The sequence below is a fragment of the Cryptomeria japonica genome, chromosome 4, assembly GCF_030272615.1.
Source record: "Cryptomeria japonica chromosome 4, Sugi_1.0, whole genome shotgun sequence".
NCBI lineage: Eukaryota > Viridiplantae > Streptophyta > Pinopsida > Cupressales > Cupressaceae > Cryptomeria > Cryptomeria japonica.
Genome location: NC_081408.1, coordinates 532,276,681 through 532,300,278, shown reverse-complemented (window position 1 = coordinate 532,300,278; position 23,598 = coordinate 532,276,681). Strand labels below are relative to the sequence as shown.

At 37.3% G+C, this 23,598-nt stretch overlaps 1 protein-coding gene across 3 annotated transcripts in view; it reads left to right on the top strand.

The window, feature by feature from the left end:
- The window catches only part of LOC131069053 (uncharacterized), a 225,338-nt gene that overhangs the window by 108,715 nt on the left and 93,025 nt on the right, over positions 1-23,598 (top strand). For all 3 annotated transcript variants that reach the window (XM_058004370.2, XM_058004369.2, XM_058004371.2), the window contains 6 exons: positions 5,264-5,469; positions 5,595-5,738; positions 5,866-5,954; positions 6,210-6,357; positions 6,588-6,673; positions 7,060-7,115. In XM_058004370.2, the coding sequence (XP_057860353.1) occupies positions 5,264-5,469; positions 5,595-5,738; positions 5,866-5,954; positions 6,210-6,357; positions 6,588-6,673; positions 7,060-7,115 (729 nt within the window). The remainder of the gene's footprint in view (positions 1-5,263; positions 5,470-5,594; positions 5,739-5,865; positions 5,955-6,209; positions 6,358-6,587; positions 6,674-7,059; positions 7,116-23,598) is intronic.

Sequence of the window (23,598 nt, the reverse complement as noted above, 5' to 3'; positions counted from 1 at the left end):
GGAAGGGGATTTGAAGGTTCAAGTGTCGCTTAATCCAAATTCGGCCTCTAAGGGCTGTTGTGACGTATTCACACATCGCCCCACAAGTGGGACCCCTGCTTTTTGCTTTCTAGTGTTTGTTTTTCTAGTTTTTTTTTAAGGTTTTGTCTGTTAGCCTTTGCATGAGGAGTGCTGTCAGGGGAGTTGCTGGGATGGCAGGCTTTGTTTGAGCCAGGGTGAGTCAATAGGGCCCCAGAATTAGGGTTTCTTTGAGAGTCTTCCTTAGGGCCTGGTTTTGCTCTTGTTGCTCATTGTGTCTTGCTTGGTGAGTGAATATCATCCTTGAAGGTCTGAGTTAGGTCAAGTTGGTGAGTGATGGAGTCTGGAATGTCATCTTGATCTTCAAGTGCCCTGAAATTTGGCTAAGTCTGGAATGTCGTGATCCTGAAATTTGACTAAGTTTGCTAAACTGAGGAATCCTCCAAAAACTAGAATTTGCAATATAACTCCTAGAGGTCCGAAATCACTCTCAAACATCCTGAAAGTATATATGGAATATAACTTAAAGTATAAGAAATGTCACTTATACTTAAATGTTATATTCCATAAAATGATCCTTCGACGAGATCTTGACAAACTCGCCCAAGTGCCCAAGCTCGCACTTCTTGAGGAAAAAGTTGCAAAAATGCCCATAAGGTCCGAAAATGCTAAAAGTTGCAAAAACTGGCTAAAGGTCCGAAATTGCAAAAAGTTGCAAAAAGTGCCAAAAGGTCCGGAAATTGCAAAAAGTTGCAAAAAGCCCCTAGAGGTCCGAATTTCACTTAAGTCCTCCAATTTCAGACCCTGGGGCCGAAATTTAAAAATGTGGAAAAGTTGCAAAAAGCCCCCAGAGGTTCGAATGTCACTTGAAGCGTCCAATTTCAGACCCTGGGGCCAAATTCAAAATTTCCCAAAAGGTGCTTTAGGTTCGAAAATTCTTGAAAAGTTGCAAAAAGCCCCCAGAGGTCCGAATTTCACTTAAGTCCTCCAATTTCGGACCTTGGGGCCGAAATTTAAAAATGTGGAAAAGTTGCAAAAAGCCCCCAGAGGTCCGAATTTCACTTAAAGTGTCCAATTTCGGACCTTGGGGCCGAAATTCAAAGTTGTATAAATTTGCAAAAAGGTGGTCTAGGTCCGAAAATGCCTCCAGTTTGCTAAAAACGCTTAAAACTCCGAAATTCGCCAAAAGGCGTTAAAGGTCCGAAAACTCCAAAATGGGCAAAAATCGCGAAAACTCCAAATTGGCGAAAACGATGAATGGTCCGAAGTTTACTTAAAAATCCGCAAAAAGCGTCGGAGGTCTGAAATACTTTATTTTGGCGAAAACTCCAAACAATCCGAAATTCGCCATAGAGCCCAAAGTCGCAACACGTATAAGGCAAATACAAGGGATTCGAGATTGGCAAAGTCTCCCATTTCTCCAAAAATCGTAGCGCAGTAAGTGCATTAGGCAACAAAAAGTGAAAAAACGCGGAGTTCGTAATTTAGAAGATGGAGACGTGAAGTTTAAAGTCTGCAAATCCCCCTCCCCCATTCTTCGAAATTCACTAGAAAAGGCATGAGTGTTAGGATTTTAAAATTTGTAGAGGCTCTTCAAACCTCCAGAATCGCGCTATAAGAAGTTTTCAAAATGCCATGAACCCATCCAAAATGCCCAAGACTCCAAAGGTAAAATCACGTAGAAGTAAATCGCCCAAACACTATCAAGACCAAGGATTAGATTTCACATTCGAAGAGAAAGGAGAAGCATTTTCAAGATACATCTCACAAAGAGCTTCTCAAGCCAGACGTCGTAATTAAATTTAATGTTTGTTAAATTAAATTATTTAATTTTTCAAATTGATTTATTAAAATGAAATTGGTTGATTGATCGCAGGACATCATTGGAGAACCGGGAGAAAGACCTGAAACGCAAATCTAAGAAGGATCGCAATCAAGGCCAGGCGCTGAAGACTGAAAAAGAAAAAGATGTGGGAACGTGCTGTAGGAGCGCGAGAGCAACCAAACATTGGGAATCGTGCCGCTGAACAAAGATGAAGTCCACCATCGGGACCAAAGACCAAAGAACACTCTCAATGCTGCAAAGTTTATGCCTTCTCGAGAAAAAGCACACAGTTGGATTTAAGTCCAGAAATTCAGTTTTAAAACTGAAACTGCTTTATTGTAAACTGCCTATGGGTCCTGCACAAGATATTTTTGTGGATAACTATTCCCAACCACCAAGAAGATTGGATAGACCTGAATTAAAGCCAAATAGTGGCAGGTAGTTGAGATAGTTGCTGGTTGGATAACTGAGAATTAATTCGGCATGGGTTAAGGTTGCCAGCTTCTGGAAGGCAGATCAGGACCCTTGGATGCAGTCCATCCTAGCCTTCGATTCAAAATTGTAATATCTATAAAAGGCAGAGGCCTTTCTTTTGTAAAGGGTTAGATGGTTAGATAGTTAGAGATTGTTAAATAGTTAGACTCTGGTGAGAGAGTTAGATTTTAGAGTTAGAATAGGTTAGAATTTAAGCAGTATCATAGAGATGCTACAGAAATTGTTGTAATAGGTAGCTGAAATCAATATATAAACATTGATTTGGTGTTTATTGTCTTGTTTTCATCTTGTTTGCATGGTTTCTCTCAGCATTTTAGATAGATCTTTCCCTTTTGGGTGTGCAGGTACTTGATAGATTTAGGCTCATACCATTGAGGATATACTGATTGTGTATCCTTTTGTATGGTTAACTTGAGCCTTTAATTGTGCTTAGTTCAATTGCAGGTGTCCGTCTGAGCTGCGCCAGAATTGGGTGCTTAGCCGTGCGTCTCCAGTCTGAAAATCTTCCAAGTCCCTTCGAAGATTGCACTGTTCCTGCAAGGTTGTGAGCGATTCTGGCCAAGCAGGAATTGGTTATGTTGAATCCGTCTACCCGCATACCCGTGTTGTTAGTTTTAAATCTCCTAACCCTTTCCTTTGCTCTTTATTGCGTAATTCGAGAATCACAACATACCAGTTTGTTGCAAATCATAAGTCCCCTTGTGTTTCCAGCAAAAACACATCAAACCATTGAGTAATCCCGCAGTCAAGACCTGACAATCAAAACCTTGAGGTCATCCCCTTTGATCAAACCAAAAACAGCATTAGGGACTTCCTTATCTCAAGAGAGGATAGGATACTCAGCTGGTTATTCGATTTTGCGTTGGCCGTATGGAGTTTGCAGCAATGCGATTTCAGACACGTCAACACGATGGTAGTATGGCAGCTTTTGTTTAGGCTTCTACTTCCTTTAGAAAGTGTAAAACAGTCATAAAAAATGCTGTGCTATAATAAAGAAATGCTTCAAAGTGTCTTTTGGAGGTCCATACCAGTTAATTTTAAATGGTAGTGCTGGAGATGTACGGATGGGTAAGATCCAGCTATGAATGTTTATTTATTAATTTAATTCTCTCAATCTCTGCACATGTTACACTTATGTTTTTTGATCTTACAGCCTTCATACATTGAAATGACTAATTTACTGTTTTCTTGCAAATCTAAATGAATTTGCACCTGGATATTTGAATCATGTAGCTGACAACAAATTCTTTGTTTCTGCACAAATCATGACTCTGAATGCATTGCGCCATATTAGCTAGGGAAGATCTTTCATTCCCGCAACCAGTCTTCCGCATAAGATTTTCATCTGAGGGTGGTTGTTGAACAAACCTGCTCAACCTCCACACGGGGATTTCGAGAAAATATCAAATGCCAGGAATGACCAAATGAAACCTCTTTTTATAATCTCATATGGAGCTTTTTAGAAAATTTTAAAATCAGTTTGAAAATAGTAATTCTTTTTGCTCCATAAAAGTTGACTTTATAATATTCTATTTTATTTTTGGTCCTATGTAAAGTCACTGGTTTAAAATAAAATATTCAACTTTAAACATAATTAATTAAATACAAGTTGCTTGCATTAATTAGACAACTTATTTGATTAAATTATTTCTTCTCTGAAAACATGGGTCGAAAATGGGACATTACAATTTTAGATTTCCTTAAAAGTTTTTGTTTGAATTGATTTGTTTGAGAAGTTAAGTTTTAAACGACAATTAGGTTTTACTTTTTAATTTAAACCATAATAAGAACCCATAGCTTTAGAAAGAATAGATAAAACCTGCAAAAAGACAAATGTAGGCGGTTATCTGCTAAAACAGCTTGTATCAGTTATTCCTAATTAGGATTTGGATCACTATTGGTTATGCTCGTCACAGAAATGCATAAATTTTAGACCACAATGAGTATTTGCCTTTTAATTTACAGTTATGCCATAATGAGTGTTCAGGATAGAATTAAAAAGCACTGGGCTGACCTTAAAATAGTAGGTCATGCTTCAAGACAAAAGAATCTACTGTTTTAGGGCCAGCTGTATGTATTTTACAAAGACCCTCACAGGTGAAAGTTAAATAAATTGAATAGAAGTTCTTTGTAATGTTTTATGATTAGCATTTTAATAATGCATAAGCTCTATTTTATCTGTACACAGTATATTTGACACAAAATAAGATATTTTCTCTGTTCTTACAACCTGTACATTGTTATTTAACTTACGATTTTTTGCTGAGTTTATCGTGTTCTGTTTTAAATCTGGGCAATTGAATTACAGTTATAATATTACGACACCGTGTTAATTCTGTGTAATTGGAGTGGTGGCATGCTTTCTAAGTTTCTACAATATACTTTCTTATTTCTATTGCATGCTTCAAATTTTTGGTCTATATATAGTTAGCGTATCATTAGATGCATTCTTTATTTTTCCTTTATCACAATTTGGCGTAGATAATGGATGCTTTATCCCATTCTTTGGTACACCTTACATACACCTGAACCATTCACTTATTTTTCACCCATGAAAGACAATATCTATATGCTTTCATTTATGTTCATGGTGGGAAGTTTTGTTTTAGTATTTGATTCAGCCGTTGGTGTTTGACGGTGCAATTTGAATCATGTTGTGATAATTTGGAAATTTCATAATACCCAAACAATGAACTGTTGTTGAAGTTAATCTCATTCATTCACTTTTTGAAGTATTCATATGCGCAATACGTTTCCTCCTTGGTGAAGGAATTTGTGTAAATAAACTCATCTCTTGTTTGAGGTTCAAATAGCATTTGCATCATTTTTCTGGAATGAGAAGAACCAATTGCTCTTTTTCTGAGAATCGATGTTCCTCTATTTGAGAACCATGCTAAACTCACATTGTGCTGTCTTTTAATCCAGCTTCGACATGCTGATGGAGATTCAACAGATCTAGCTGTGGACATTTTGAGGTCAATTATATTTAGGTCATCCATTGCTCTGCCAAGTAATAGTGAATCCAGTTTTGAAAGAATGGAAACAATAACTCCTCTGCTTATAGAGCTTCTGGATGAACGAGACTCTACTGCAAGGGCTGTGGTGCTACTTATTGCTGAATATTTTTCAATGTATTTCTATTAACTTGTGTTTTGCCCATTTCACATGGTGCAATTTTTTTTTTCTTTCGTATTTTATAGGATAGAAACTTGAGTTGATTGAGAGTTTTATTCCTTCCACTGTTTTGGCCCTTCAGCAATCCTGATGCTCAAGGACTCAAGGAGCTCTTTGCACGTCTGGACTCTGACAATCCTACTCATAGGAGGAATGCTCTTGATGTTATTTCTGAATTGATGGCGATATGTTCACAGTCAGGGCACACACTTGCTTCTTCCCTCAGGTGATCAATACCTTATGCAACTATTGTTTCCATCTCTAATGAGTTTATTGCATTTCATTATATGAAAATCACCGGCATTTCTCCTCATCAATGAAGACTTACTAATATTTAATTAATTTATTAACAGCCAGAACATTGCTAAGCATTTGCTGGACAGGCTTTGTGATGAAGAGCTCACAAATCGTGTACAGGCTTCAAAGCTTTTCTCCCAACTTGGTCTGTACTTGACGCTAGTCAAGTTTCTCTTTTGACATCAGATGTCTTCTATCTTTGTAAAAAGTAACGAAGAATATCAGATTTAATTTATAAAAGTTTAAGAAATAAATCAATTGTCAAGTAATAAGCTTTCTTAATGCTTCAACCAAAGATCTTCTGAAAATATTTTTCTTTATAGCTTTAATGATTTACTTGTAGTACTTGTTGCATACTGCTTCATGAGGCCAAACTGATATCTTCCTCTTTTTTGTGAAGATCCTTCATTTGTTCTACCTGCACTTGTGCGATTAGTCTACTCTTCAGATGCAAGGGTGAGATCAGCTGCTAGTGATGCTCTTGTTGCAGTGCTAAAGGGCCAAACTGACCCATGCAATGTGATAGGCATGCTTCTTGACTCTGTTAGGTTTGTATCCAGAGGACCACAAATTTTTCTTGAACCCTATAATGATACTATAATTAATCACAAGCATATGATTCATGTGTATTAAGGCAGTAATGTAGCCACGGTTAACATGGTCTATAACTAATGGTGCTAGGAATAGAGGAATAATGTTATCAATTATTCCATCTAGAATATAGGAATGGTTAACATGGATACACGGAAAGTATTAACATTAATTATTTTCATCTCAGAAACACTATACAGAGCATATCTCTTCCAAAGCACCCTGGACAAGTTGGTGAACAGTTGTATCCTGGATGCTCAACTTCAGATAATGGTGTGTTTTTTAAGTCCAAAGTATTTTTATTTTCTAATTCCCACACAAATGGCATTTTGAGGACTACACATACCAAACAAATAATGCGTAGACTTTAATCATGGATTAGATTCTAGTGGCACACATGAGCAGCTGCAGAATGAACGCATATGGGAAAATTATCGATTAGTTGAGTACACATGCAGATTCTAGCTAGAACAATGATTGGTGTTGCCCTTTTCAAAATCATTTTATCTAAGTTGTGTTAAGGTAGATGCATGTTATTCACTATGACTGGGAAAAGCTGACCACTAGTTGGAAAGCTTTCAGGTGACATATGAGTGGTTTCTTTTAAGCATGTGTTAAGTAGGTATTTGATTATTTGAGCTGTTCTTTTTCTGAATCAGGTCCACGTGCAGATGTTGATCAGATAATGCGTCTTGTTCCAAAATGGTCTATAGTGGTATGGAACAGAGAAATCTGGTTATTGTTTTAGTGCTCATAATTTGTTATTATTGTTTCGTAGTTTATATTTACTTTTCAATTAAGCCATACATATTTGCACCCAGAGATGATATTCTGAGTAATTTATGGCCATTGTGTAATAGGCTGTCCCTTTGTTATGAAGAGAAACAGTCGATGAGGAATTTTGTCAAACAGTTGCTTTGCATTCATTCAGTATTCTGATTTTTTTTGCCTTTAATGCAATGGCTTATAGTTAACTGTCACCCGGTGCGTTTTGGTGTCTAAACAGATTGCAAGCATTCATATTTCATTTCAACATTAAACAACAGCAACTAACTTATACAGATTCATCTTCCAGCAATATAACTCAGACTGATATATTAGATACCTTCAGATAAACAGACCATACATTGCTTATATTACAGTTTCGATACACAATGCAGTCACTAACAGATATCCATAAACCAAACTCAAATGGTGATGAAAGAACCTGGTTTTTTTCACTGCAGATGTCTGCTGATTTCACTTTGGCTGGAAATATGGACTCCGTCCCATCACAGAGCTCCATGACCCTGTATAATGCTGGATGTCTCCCCTTGCACTTGCTGGGCAACTATTACTTGCTCCACGTTCTGTATGATGCTGGACGTCTAGCTGGGCGGCATGCTTCTACGTCTCAGATGGCACCCTTGATGACTGCAACTATTTGCAGAGCCTGTGTCACTAGGAATTGCGCAGATTGGTCTATTAACAACGGACTGAATGTTGATTAGCGGCAGGTTAGAATGGGCTGGTAGTATTGTGCTGCAGGCTAACCAAAGTGAATCGACCCTTCATTAAAGTCCCTACAGTCTGCAAACAACTTGGGCGCTGGAAACTGTAATCTCTGAATCACTAAAATCTGCATTCTTTCCCTCTGAGCATTTGCAATACACACTGAAATATCAATGCCATTTTTCCACAATTCCAATTTGTTTTTGATTTCCCAGATTTGGTCTTCCACAAACGTGGGAAATGTTGCCAATGAGGGTGTACGTCCCCAATAGGCCAAGTATTTTTCCAGATTTCTCCAGAAATCCACACTCCAAGAAAAAACACAATTTCCCAGATGATCAAATCTGCATTTAATGCTCTTATTTATAACTTCAGCTGGGCACACTTCCCAAGACACCACAAATGTGGGATAAATGAATGATATAATAAAATATTATCCCTTATGTCTCCAAAAAGAAAGGGGACTTTTAATTTTCTCATTAAACATTAGTCCCAGCATTGAATAAATCACTAAATTTAAATATTTAAATTTAACTTTAGGAACTTTTGTTTTATTGCCCAATAAATAAATGGCCCATTAAATTTGCAATCCAGTCGAAGAATTAAATGCACCAAAATACTGACAACCAAAATTGCTTCAAAAATTACTAGTCACTGAGCCATAACTGACTTACTATAAATAGTAAGCATCTGAAAAACTTGTCAAAACACCTCCAATTGGCCTGAAACTGAAATTGCCTAGGCCAAATCCCTCACTGATCCCTGTAAACCCCTGGTTAGCCCTCGGGACCATGGCAAGAAGATGGGCTAATGACAAATCGCCTCATGACTGCTAGAAAGGGGATGTTACACATTGCTACTGTACTGTTCCTTCCTAGAAAATGGTAAACAAAAATGGATTTCCAACAAATTGTGAAGAGAAGCAGATTCTTCTGTAATTTAACGCACAGCTTTCTACAGGAAATCTTGTAATATAAGCTTAAGCAAGTCAGATGTAATCAAATAAATATATTATAACCAATTGAAGTTGAATTTACTTGTGTACCAGCTTTTAGTAGGTTCTTACTTGCATGGAAGACATACTGCAAAGTGCCATATATCAGGCTGCATCTGAGGAAATTTTTTGAAATATTTTTTGAGATCAGAGAGCATCATTTCTTGGCTCTAAATTAGTAACTCCTTGTTACATAGTAATCTGAACCTGTCTCTATCCCTAGTACCTTAGCATATTATAATAATAATAATAATAATACCTATAGATAAATTTGTTTTTCATGTCCATAATTATCACAATTTTTAAGAATGTTGCAGCACTTATTGTCATTTCATCTTAAATCTTTTGCCTTACATCTATACATAACTGGCTTATGTTCAACATCATCCATTTAGACTCTTAGTTTCCATAACTGGTGAAGCTTGTCTACTTTTGCTTCTTGTACATTTGAAAGATCCCTGGTGGATCCCCTTGCTGATCTGCTGTAGTTTTTAAATTAATAAACTATATTTTCCTGTGTTTCCTTTGATGGTTTTAGAGAATAGACAGAAGTTGCAGAAGGTTTGTTTATTTTTGTGTTTTTGATAGTTTTTCAGCGAGTAATAATTGAAGAACATGTACATGAAAAGTGTACTGGAAATAAATGTTCATACACAGCCAAATCAGAATCGTACCAAGCAGATTTTTGATTTATTTAAATCAAATAATTGTCCAGATAGTGATTCCAAACAATTCCAGGAAGATTACAATAAGCAATGAGTCCAACCTGAATGAAGAGTGAATACTGAAATCAAGAAGGAAGCTGCGGCAAACATCCAAAGCTCTTACATAGCTCCACGTGGGAAGAGAAATGGCTGCAAAGTACAGCCGTATGGCTGTTAGGTGATGCCAAGCTGGAAACCCCAATCTCCATGCTGAACCCTAACTCTGTTCACTGAACCCTCCAGAAAAGATGTCATACCAACTCTAAGGCACTGAAAACTGAATGGAAGAACCAAATAACCACTGTGTTGGGGGCTACGTCCTAGACAAGCAAGACCTTGGGGTTTTCGTCCCAGATGCTGAATCGCTCTCCAGAGCAAATTCTCCAAATCAAAGATGAAATGTGTAAAAGATACTTGATAATTAGGTTACCATCTCCTTATAACTCCTTCCCTCTAGCTCGAACCCTAAAAGTGTATGAAAAAAGCGCTTAGGCTTATAAAGTCTTATTTCTCATTTTTAGTCGCCAAGTATAGAGAAAACGCCACTTTTTTAATATAAAGGAATTCCGTTCATCAAAAGGGTCCCTGACAAATGGGAAACATTTAAAAAAGTTCAAGACCTTTCCAACAAGCTATAACACATGGGCATATGCATCCAGATGAAGCCAAAAACCCCTTATTACTCCAAAATGGCTATAAACATAGCCTTATTTAATTAATTAAATGCTAACTTAGGAAATATTTAAATATGTTAAAAATATAACCCAAATAGCTGCAAAAGGCTCAAATGACTCCAAAAGTCTGAAACGGAACCTGTCACCTGTTTGTGACCGATGTCGGAAATCATGGATCAACTGGCAATCTCATCCCTAAAATCTAGGGATGCTCCTAGAAACTAGGAAACACACCCAAATCTCCTGAAACTGAAACCAAGGAATGGTCTCATGGAACCCCAACCTTGGACGCTGTCACAACCTCCTAAAAAGTAGGAACTGCCTCCTAAAATGTAGGAACTGCCTCCTAAAATCAAGGAACTGCTCCAAACTGGTCTACTACTACTAGAAACACCAAATCCAAACATTGACTGAGTCTCTATCCACCGTTGCCAACCTACAAGACTCCATAATAGGCTAACTCATATGTCTCTGCTAGATAGAGCTAAAGAGGGGACATGACAACATTGTAGAACCCTTATGAACCTTCTATATTTGATCCATTGTGCCCAATGATGTATTATCATTTATTGGATATTGTGTAATTTCACATTGTCACTATTATGAGCTACCTGCTATCATGGTGGGGGCATGCACCTATTTCATTATGTTGCTCCGTGCAGGGTGGAAAATGCAGCTGTTTGTGTATGATGAACCTGGATAGGCATAATTTTAGCTAGGTTGTTAATTTAATTGCATATTTATCCATGCAATGTAGATATGTCAAGATTAAACTTTGCTATGTCAGCCCTGTATTACAGGGAAGAGGTTTTGTGGCTATCAATAAACTTAAATTTTTTTATGTGGCTTCTAAACAATATGGTCAGTGCCATAAAAATTCAACCCCATCCTATTGTTTTGGATATAACTGGAAGTCTCTTATCTCGAAAGGTAAGCTGCTATAAAATTTCTTTTACCTATAATAGAATGCAGAAGTTTAATGTTTCACAATGCTTGAGATTGTTAACATTCACAATTTCATAAACATCCAAATGCTAAAATGAGAGTGCATTTGGGTCAACAGCTTGTGTGATGGTGTATGGTCTACAGAAAACTGGCTTCAGCTTGTGATGAGTTTGCTGCTAGTTTCGGGTGCATTGCTTGTCATGCATCTGCTCATGTTTTGTTGTGTATTTTGTAAAATCTGTTAAAATTTTGGCATTGATATTGGCCAAATGGTCTATGAAAGAACTGCTGTCTTATCCTTTTATTTGTTGGTAAACATATCATATGCATGCAAAGTGAATGTTAGGTGATTGTAGCCATGTCTAAACATCGGCAGGTACTTTTCACCATTAGCTAGACTGGTGATAGATTTGCTTTGCATGGACAATTGTCTGTCTTGACCTCTTTTGTTTTCCTTTCCATTTGAAGACTTCAAGCCTACCATTTTATTGGTCACAATTCTCAGCAGCAACACAAAATATGCTGAAAGAAGAGTAGATCTATTACATGAAAATTGGTTACTTGATACAACTAATATTTGAAATAATGCACAAATAGATCATTATTTTTTTTTTTTGTCTAAGCATGAAGATATTAAGTAAACCAAAGACTATCAACTGAGCATGTCATGTCCCTTTTCTCCATAATTGATGTTGTAGTCCAAAGTGCCCAATTTTTCATCTCTTGCACCTCTTGTGATCCAAACTTGGGTACAAATTCTTTCCCTTCATTCCTCATGCATTTGACTAAGGTTGCCAAAGTTTATAAGCGTGAAGGCATGGCCAGTTTTCTAAGTTTGTGTAAGTCAATGTTGTTGTGGAGTTTCCCTTCTCAACATGACTTTCCTCGAGTCTACTTTTTTCTATACTTTTATCAAGGTTTCAGACTTGCCCATTCAAGCATACCTCACAACCATCCCTCAATTACATTTCCTTCTCTTGTTGAACCATCAGACTTGCCACCCTATCATACTTCTCTGCCATACCTTGTTCCATAACAAACCTTTGTTGGAGAGTTGGAATTCTGCTCACCAGCATGCCTCCTTTTTAAACCCTGATCATTGACTTGTGGTATGAGTCATAGGGTATTCTCGACAATCTCCACGCTAGTTTCAGTCTCTCTATGGATGGTATTTTGGGTTGAAAGATTGAGAATGAAAGGAACTTTTGAACATACATCAAACCCTAACTAGAATTGTCTTGAGCACTCGTGTTTAGACGAAGAGATTCAAGGATGAAAACCTTTGGATTTGTAACTATTAGAATACTATCTTTCCATTTGTTTAGTTAATGGTCATCCTAGGTAGTTTCTATTTTCGTCTCCTGTTTAACGTACGTCTTTGTAATTTATATTGAAGCTTTCACTTCTTGTTTAATAGATCATCCCATTATTTGAACATGGTATTATAGCCGCTCTGAGTTTTTCTCCCTCACGGGAGGGCTCAGGATTTTGGGAGGGTTTCTGGAAATCGCGAGCTAGGGTTTGTGGTTTTGTTTTTTAGAAGCTTGTGCTTTCTTCTAGAATTTTGTGGGCTCTTGTTAGGTCTTGTGATTTGGTCGGCGGGTCTGTGTTTGCAAGTTTTTGCAACCTTCGTGATTTTTTTTCATACCCGACTGCAGCTTCAGACGTGTTTTCTGTAGCACGCAAGGGTTTTCTGATCACGTCAGAGGGCTTCTTTTAGCTCGTGCAACTCGCGTTTTTTTGCGCCGGATTTTCTGCTACAAGCACCCCGCAACGGCCCTTGTTTTTTTTATTCCCATGTTCTGTTTTTGAGCGCCTGTGGTTTTCACAACGACCTCCATCTTTTGTCTACTGCGAACGAAGGTTCTTCGTGCGCGTCTTATGCATTTCGCGACTTGTTGTTTGGTCGACGTCTCTGCAATCGTGACGGGAAGTTTGCTTGAGCGGAAACCTCTGTTTATGCTTGTGTTTTCTTTTGTGTCGGTCCTAGTTTCAGCTTGTGATGAAATTTTTTGCAATCTTTCTCGTGACAACCATATGTTCTTCGGCTTTTGGTTACTTCGCGACCCAATTCTTGTTTTCTGCATGTTCGTGTGTTTTATGCCCACGACCGCCTATTCGTGGGTTCTGTTCACTTCGTCCTTCCGTGTTTGGGCATTCTCTGCATTTCTGTGATGGTTTTTAACAATTTTTTTCCTTGAAATTTTTTTTGGTGGGGTTTTAAATTTTTTTTCCCTAAAAAAAATCGGCGGGCTTTTAGATTTTTTGCCTAAAAAAAATCATGGGAGGGTTTATAATCAATTGGAACATACTCCAACATCATAGATCCGTTGTCATGTCCCCTCCTGGATCGTTATATATATACGGAGAGAAAGAGACACCCTAAATGAAGAAATTATTATTATTAATTAATAAAATAATTACCAATGAATGATTAATTTAAAATTCATTAACTAAATATTATTTATGAACATGATTTAAATATTATATATTATCAACATAATGTATATATTCAATAATAAATAATAATACAATTAAAATACAAAAGAAGAAAAATAATAATAAAAATAATAATAAAATATAATATAAATGGGTTAAATACAACTCTCGACTATATCATTCAGAAACGTTAATCGTATAGTCAGCAATCACAATTAAAGACCGTATCAGACACTCTAAGGAGACTCATGAGATAGCTTTCTGCTCAGTTGTCGTATTTCACTCTTAGGGGTTCAATAATCAAAATAATATGACTTGCATTTGGAATGAAAGACAACGTATTCCTATATACAATGAAGGAATAATAAGATTTAATTAAAGGTCGACAACCTAGATGATAGAACATTGATGACAAGAAGCTGCCAATCAATTAGAATAGAGATACTCTGACTCCTCACATACGCTACACATATACATTAGAGAAGAATATCATATAATCTCCCATGAATACGGATCGACTAAGAATTATACAAGATGGATAAATATCGATTGTCAACACCAACTAGGAACAACTCCTAAAAGCACCGGATATGTCAAGTAATGCCACCAATCATTCGTTATGCCATGAAAGGGTGTGATTAAGATTGATGTTGGGCATTGCGGATGACAGCAATTAGTCGTAAAGGCTTAGAAAAAAGATAATCATTGATATTATTATTCAGCACATGGTCTGGTAAGCATCGATGAATAGAAGGATAAATAATAAACAATATTAAGGCTAGTGGGTGATTCGTGAGATGGTCATTAGATTGGAGACACTGAGGAAGACATAATTTCGATGTGCAAGAAGAATGGACATTACATATGAATATATATTTACTTACGTCCAAATTAGGAGCTCGATATATCGTCCAAACCGACTATACTAATAATAACTTCAAGTCTATATTATGCATCCGTAGATGCTCATTAATAAACCTTATGACTTGATGATAATAATGGCAATAATTGAACTACGATCAGTGAGAGCGGAAAACTCAATAAATAATGATACAATCACTTGGTTATTGAAAGGTCCGACAAATCATACGAATGTGGAGATGTTACAATAGCAATAGAGAAGGCAAGGCAATCTAAGGAGAATAGGCAATTAGAAAAATATTGGCGGTGGTTAAAACTTAAGTTAGGAAAAGGCACAATAATAATGAGTTATTAGCATAGTCAAACACCGATTATGAATGACAGCCACATGAAGGGATGTGATTTGTATAAGGAAAGGAGGCGATGATGAGTAGACATGAGTCGTGTCTATGCAATGTGGCTTATCATCTCAAGTTAATGTATATGAAGGCATTCATTGTGACGGGGAAGGAGGAATGGAGGAAAAAAGGATTTGTTACTGCTGCGGGGAGAGAGGACGGTAAAGGAAATGAAGGGAGGTATTGCTGCGTGCTACAGGTATGTATTTGTGTGTGGAAGTGTGTACCACACACACACAAATAGATATAATAGTATTTCTTCGGTAAATCTGTTTCCAATATCATTTTGCAGAATTATAATTATGATGTTGTATATTATAAAAGTATAAATGATTATAATGTTGTATGTATGTAGTAAATTCATATGTATGTAGGATTAATAATGAGAATGAAGAAAAATATAATTGTAGGCTTAACTTATGAATTTAAAGAGCAATGATGAATTAAAGAATATTTCTGAATATATGTTGAAGAATATTTCTGAATATACATTAAGGAATACTTTTGAATATATGTTAATTTACGAATATATATATTACTGAAGGTTTACTTATATGTATGTGGCAATAAATATAGGTATCCATGCATAATATTTATGTATATCTAGGATCAATAAAGAGGATTAAAAAGTATGTAAATATAGACGTAAATTATGAAATGGAAAATGATAATGAATTATACAATGTAATATGAATAATGTGACTTTATGATGGAGGCTATAGGGAGGAAACTCCCTTAGCCTAATGGAGGGATTATGATAATCCCTGGTAGGCAGTATATACTGAATATCTATATGCATATATATGGATTGGTTGACAGAGTTCATCCAAGAAGAGACGGATCTAACCGGTCCTCTCTAGTAGACTTCTTTGATGAGATGCATCATCCAAGGCAAGGAATTGATCATATATGATGGTCTTCCTTGGTATGGCTTGGTTGTAAGAAATTACATCCAAGACGGGAATCGAATTAACCTTCGATTTCCTGGATGGCTTGGGTGTAAGAAATTACAACCAAGACAGGAATCGAATTAACCTTCGATTTCCTGATGTCTTGGGTGTAAGAAATTACAACCAAGTCAGGAATCGAATTAACCTTCGATTTTCTGGATGGCTTGGGTGTAAGAAATTACATCCAAGATAGGAATCGAATTAACCTTCGATTTCCTAGTATGGCTTGGAACCAAGATGGGTTCCAAGAAGGTGAGCTTCACAGCTGCCTAAGGACATGTCCCATTGCTGCACTCGTATCCTTTTTATTAAATAAGAATTGAGATTAGTGTTAATTAAGTTATTGAAATTTAATTGCAAACTAGATTAGTTATATATATATATATCAAGGTTGCATGGGTACGGGGGTTCTTGGAGACGTCAGGTACTGGTACGGCTATTTTTTCAAAACAGGAGACGTGGGTACTTGGAGACGCCAAATTTATTTTTTTAATATAATTTAATAATTTATAGAAAATCTGAAAATCTGATGACATTGGACTTTCAAAAGAAGAAATAACATTAAGTATTAACTATTAACTATGAAGTTTAGGATCAAAATGCCATACAATCATTGTGTCATAGTTTCAAACTGATTAGTGATACTGATTACATATTGAAGATAGCTTGATAAACAACAAGCTGATACGCAAACCAAAACCTGAAAGCAAAAATCAGAAATTTTATATTTATAATCTACTCTTCTTCGCCATGATCATCCATATCAAGGTCATCAGCTATGAGGCTCTCCAAATAGTCATCACTCTCAAATTCGGGTTCCTCTGATGGTAGAATAACAGGGGGTAAATCAGGTAGTCCATCTGCTTCAACCACTTCATCTACAATGGCTGCAACGTCTCCATCAGGGGAAATTTGATCCCATTTTGCCGAAGGACCCTCATTGTATCTAGGATCTACACGAGAGAGAAGACGAAGTGAGCTATGAATGTACACCAGGTTCTTTGCTTTCTTTGATCCTAATCGGTTCCTCTTCAGTGAATGAATGAACCCATAAGTGCTCCAATTTCTCTCACAAGATGAAGAGCTAGCCACTTGTGAGAGTAATCGTATTGCAAATGATTGCAATTTAGGGGCTTCACTTCCATGATTCCACCACCACTCTATAGGGTCTTTCTTTACTTTCATATCATATATAGCTTCCACAGAAGCAAAATCACCTTGCCCACGTGAAAACTTATTCCATTGAGTCCTCATAACTGAAGCTTCCTCACCTCGGCCATAAATCTTTTTAACCGCAGCCCAAAAGCCCTTCATTACCTCTCTATCCTGATGTGGAGCTCTCTTTTTGGTCACTTCTATATCATACCATTTAGGATTAAGGGCATAGGCAGCACAATGAAGAGGTGTGTTAAGTTTGTTCCACCTTCCATGTAACTTTTCTTCTATCAAAGGATATAGAGAAATATCTTCTTTACTCTTTCACACATGGAATCTATTGCTTCATAAACCTCTCCCAAACATGCCTTATCTGAATCTGCAAATTTGATTACCTCACATATGGGCTTAATAAAGTCCACAACAAACTTAACATCAACCCAAAAATGCTCATCAAGGACCATAGCTCTCACCTCAACTGCAATATCTGATGTAGATTGTTTCCAAGCTGCCCATGCATCACTAACAACCGTGGAACACAAAGCTCCTTTGACTTCACAAAGGCGGTCAAGAAGAATGAAGTAAGAAGCAAAACGTGTGTCAGCAGGTTTGAAAAGTTCCACCTTGGCAAATTTACGATAAATGGCTTGTGTGTGGTGATGGTTACATATGAACATTTGTATCTTTCTGCCCTTCTCTATGAGATCTGAAATCCATTGGAACTTGCCAATATCCTTGAGAGCATTATTTAATGAATGCACACAACATGGTGTCCAAAATATTTGCCTGTACCTCTTTTGCACCAACATGCTTGCTGCTTTACAAACAGGGGCAGCATCAGTAACAACTTGGACTACATGTGATGCCCCCACCTCCTCAATGCTATCACATAGCTGGCTATGAAGAAATTCTGCATTTTTTTCTTGCCCTGAACAATCTATTGCCTTCAAAAAATAAGGCCCTTTGCTACATGTTACCATGATATTAAGTAGTGGACAATTCCTAGCATCTGTCCACCCATCCATCACAATACTACATCCTTCTTGAGCCCACACTCTTTTCAATGGTGCGGTTTGTTCCTCTAATCGACTTTTTTCTTTATCAACAAGAGTAGTGCGAAGCTTCTCATACCCAGGTGGTTTATAGCCTGCTGGTGCATTATTGATAGCACGAACCATCTCTTCATAGAATGGAGAGCGAGCCACATTGAATGATATTCCATTTGCATAAAAGAATCGTCCAATGGTTGCATCAACTGCTTCTTGTCCTTGCACATCAAACAATCTTCCAATGGGGTTTGCACTGCTAGTGTGTGGTCTTTTGGGAGCCGGTTCAGTTGCTAAACCTCTAGAAGTCACATCCACCTCTGACTCTATATCATGACTGTAAGGTGTAGTAGCTGCCCCTATTGTTGGAGCATGAGAGCTTCACATAACAACTTTCCCATCAGCCCTTTCCTGTTCTCTCACAGCATCATATCTTTCACACTCATTTGGACAACCTTCAACACCATTACATCGCAAGTGGAGGAAATGAGCCTTCACCCTCGTGTAGGTACCTTTCCATCCCAAATTACAAAGTTTGCATTTGATAGTGGCTGTTCCACCTGATCCTTTCGGCCCCGGAACACGATCAACATACTTCCATAGTGGGTACAACCCTTGTCTTCCTCCACCTGACATTTTGAATGATGAATCTGAATAAAAAATAAAAATAAAAAATGTTAAAAACAAAAAAATAGCTGATGGACTACCTGATTTACTTGGTACCCCTGTTATTCTACCCAAAACGTGTATTTGCAGGTTTGAGTATATATTTTTTTTAGTAATTTTAAATTTACCAGAAATTATTTGTGTTTGCATTGCATTTGTGGATAGAATTATTCTATTTCTCAGTGTATTTGGATGGTTGCTTAACAGTTTTGTTTGTACATTCTTCATTGACATATAGATGTTGTATTGTATGTTTGTCACAGTGTTATTGATCTCTAGACATTTGACAGTTGATTCTACATTTAAGAGATGCAGTGCATTTCTGCTTGAATTGTTCTATTTCTGAGTGTATTTGGATGGTTGCTTGACAACTCTGGAGATTTTGCATGAACTAATTTTTTTAGTATTTTTTAGTAATTTTGAGTATATAATTTTTTTAGTAATTTAAAATTTACTAATTTAATAGTAATTTTTCGTAAAAAAATTTTACTCAAAATTAAATTAGAAGTATAACTGTATACACTATACTGTCTTATTTTATCACAATTTAATAAATTGTGATAAAATAAGATAATATAGTGTATACACTATACACTATACAATTATACTTATAATTTAATTCACGGTATATAATTTTATAAACTGTGAAATTTGAATGTATCGATACATTCACAATTAAAACTTAATAATAAAATTAAATATACTGTGAATCACACCTGAGGTCTTTTGTCCTCTTTTGCCCTCATTATCGAAATTAAAAAAAACGGTGAAAACCTATTAAATTCGCTAGCCGAAATGGAATGTGAAATTAAAAAAATTTAAAAACCTGCAACTCGCATCAAAGCCTCCTGCAAATCGCGTCAAAGCCTCTTGCAAATCGTTAAACCACTGTTCGCAGCTTCGCGCGACACAACTCGGTTGCAACTCGTGTTCGCGTGACGCAATTTGTGTTCGCGTTGGGGTTTTTTTAACTTTTTGGCCGACGTAAGTGGTTGTGACGTCGCGGTTTTAGGGTTTTTTTAACTTTTAACACGCGTTTTTTATTTTTGTTTATTTTTTTTCGGCACGGATACGCTAGGAGATGCCCTGCCGACTCCCACCCACGTCTCCTGTAACTGGAGACGTATCCACTGGCGCCTCCGGCACGGGATACGCGAACCAGTCTCCGGTGCGGGTCTCCAAGGGTCAGGGGTACGTTTCCCTGCAATCCAGATATATATATATATATATATAGATATATATATATTTGTTGTATTTTAATAGTCTGTTTTGCAGGACAATGATCTCTAACTAGTAGGGACATTACATCCGTCTGGAATAGGCTGTCCTATGAAGTGACAATGGAGCTCTACATTCGTTGTTTGCTCATGAAAGACGAGATTCTTGGCAAGTTTTAGTGCCCCTTGGTTGTCACACAAGGGTGAAGGCCCTTCTTAAGATATTTTCATGTGAAAAAGCATCCTCCGTAGCCATACTGCCTCACATGTTGCTTTAACAATTCGGCGATACTCTTCCTCGGTTGAGGAAAGAGCTACCGCTTGTTACTTCTTACTGTTCCATGTGAGCACACTCGTGCCAAAACTAAAAATGTACCCATAAGAAGACTTCTAGTCATCAATATAACTCTTCCAATCTGAATTTGTAAAACCACTCAGTTAAGGATCTTTGCTTATTCTATACGAAGTGCCAAAGTCAGGTGTCCCTTTCACATATCTCATTACACGCTTCATTGCAACCCAATGTTCTAGCTTAGGGGTTGTCATGAAGCGAGAGATGTAACTCACAACATAACTCGGATCAAGTCTAGTGGCTGTAAGATAGATGAGGCTGCCAACTTGTTGCTTGAATGCTGATTCATTCACCAATAGCGAGTCTGATTTAGCTGATAGTTTCAGCCCTTTTTCCATAGGAGTAGATGAAACTTTATAATCTGCAATCCTAAAATTGTCCAACAAACTCCTGGCATACTTTGATTGAGAAATGAAAGTACTCACCTGTCTAAGAAAACCTTTACATCGAAGAATAATGTAGAAGGCCCAAATGTGTCATATCAAATGCCTGAGACAAATTCGGTTTGATTTGCTTAAGCAATTGTGGCCCACTGCCAATAATGACGATATCATCCACATAGATGACAAGAAGAATGATGTCATTACTAGTGCTCTTGACATACAAGTTGGGATCTAAGGAACTTCTCTGAAGGGCTTGTGTATCCAAATACTTGTCAATGTTGATTTACCATTCCTTGGGGGCCTCCTTTAGGCCATAACGAGCCTTCACCAGTTTGCATACCTGATGCTCTTTTCCTGCAACCTTGAAACCTTGAGGCTTTGTCATGTATACCTCTTCCTCCAAATCACCATTGAGGAAGGCACTCTTTAAGTCTATTTGATGGACTTTCTAACCACACTGTGCTGCAATGGCGAGAACCAACCAAAGCAAAGGTCTCCTCATAGTCAATGTCTTCTCTCTGTGAGAACCCTTTAGCCACCAACTGAGATTTGTATTTATCAAAAGTTTCGTCAGCTTTGTATTTCACTTCGTAGACCTATTTGTAGCCAAAGAGTTTCTTCCCCAGTGGAAGGTTTGACAAAACACAAGTACTATCCCTCAAAAGACTATGATGTTTAGATTCCATAGCCTTTTCCCATTCAAGTTTGCCTTTTGCCTTTGAATAGTCCTAGGGCAAATAAACATTCTGAATGTTGGCCACAAGAGCAAAATTAACTGTACTACTCTTAATTCTTACCTTTGGATGATCTACCCTCAACAAGCTCATTATCTTGAACATCATTGATGAGGTTCCCACCACATAGGTAGAAGAGTAGAAGCATCTTTTGCCAAATTAGGATGATCATTATGACTTGGGCTGCCTAGAATGAAATCATTTGGATGTTGATCCAAGTTGTCCTAAGGGAAATCTGTTGGTATAGGATCATGCCTAGGAGATTCCACAAGTTCGGAATCATTAGAATCCCTCCTCGTATGTGGAGCTAATTGAAGCCCAACACCCAAATCTTTAGTCTACAGAGGCTGATCTTTAGGACTTTTGATGGGAGAAGAGAGCTGAAAGGGCCCACCTTCTTCATAAAAAACGTCTCTGCTGAAAAGTGAGATGATTAGTGTCCACATCAATCAGCCAATAGGCTTTATGATTGTCACTGTAGCATACAAGCATCAACTTCTGGCTTTTGGAATCTAGTTTGGTCCTCTTTGCATCTAGAATCCTAACATATGCTGTCGAACTGAAAAGTTTTAGATGGCTGATTTTTGGTTTCCTCCCAGACCATGCTTCCTTTGGGATCATATTCTTGACAGCTTGTGTGGGAGCTTGGTTAAGAAGATACAAAAGCCCAAAACCTACATTGCATAAGAGGGCTTAGGAATTGCATCAGCAAAAATAGTAGCAACACTCTGTAGCTGTAATACCCTAGGCATCCTTAGAGCCATGTTGGATATTTTAGTTGCATTAGTGATGTGCTTACTACGTGTAACAGGAGTGCTAGGTTTGACATCTCTAGTATTCAGGGATCCTAGAAATGTAGCAACCAAGGCATTGGCATTGCTGCTAGCATGGAAAGTATCATCATTTCTTGCAGGCTGTTGCATCAAAACTGAAGATCTCTTCTAATAGCTACTGCTTTAGGGTTTGAAGCATGCTGAGTGGAAAAAACCATTTTGAAACTCTAAAGTACTGTATATTGCGGCTGTAGAATTTTTTGGACCCAACAATTCAGATAAATTAAATATAACATCTAATATTTTAATTAATAAATTTAAAATTTAAAATGTTTTAGTTATAAAAACGAGTTCTTAAAGCTTAAACTTTCTGAATATAAAAGTAAGTTCTAAAATATCAAATTTAAACAAAGTCTAAGATTAAAACTAAAAAAAAGAAATAACCATAAACATACACGAAAATATTAAAACTAAAACTTTGAAGACCTAAGTGTCAGCCTGCTGCTGGAATCTGCTCCTGCTAGAATCTTCTGTCAGCAGTGACCCCCCCACTCCCCCACTTGCATCTCAACAATGAACAGTCACTTCCCCACCTGGTGCAATGATTGTCAATACTTTAGGCAATCTAAGTGCTTGCTGCTGTCACTATCAAACTCAACATGCAACCTATAATCACACTTTAATCACTCTCAGAAAACTAATAACGAGAGGAAATATGCTGTGTGATAAAATACTGCTGTTATGCTCCTTATGAAACTATGTAACCCCGGGCTAAAATCCCCCATCCCCATACCAGGGATGTTTCGGGGACTTGGGGACGTCCCCCTGCCATCCCCGAAATTGCAAAATACGTGGGAAAGGTCCTAGAAACTTGGGGACAGCAGTGTTTCTCAAAGGGGACAGCCCCTCGTCCCCAATAAGGTTGGGGGATGTCCCTCCGTCCCCTAACCATCCCGGGGACGGCCAACCGTCCCCCATTTCCCAGCACATTAAAAAAAAAAATGACTCGAATGCTCAAAAAAAACATTTTCTAATTTTATTATAGGTCTGTAAAACTGGATTTTCACTAATATGATGGGTAAACATGTCTGAATCACTTCCAAAAGCACTTAGAAATAATGAGCAGCAGCCTGGTAATAAATGTCACAAACACTTAGAACTCGGTAGTGTGTAAAAAAGTGGTTGCAAGTCTGCAATATTGGACCTTTCACGTAAACAGGTCTGAATCATAGCCAAAAGCACTCAAAAATGTGAATAACTGCTTGGTATAGAATTGCACAAACACCCAAAACTTTGTAGTGCATAAAGAAGTGGTTGCAGGTCATAATGGAAATGGAAGACTATCAAAATATCCTCCAACTAGAAAGAAACAATGAACTACATGCAAACAAGTGCTGGCATATTGACAATGTATTT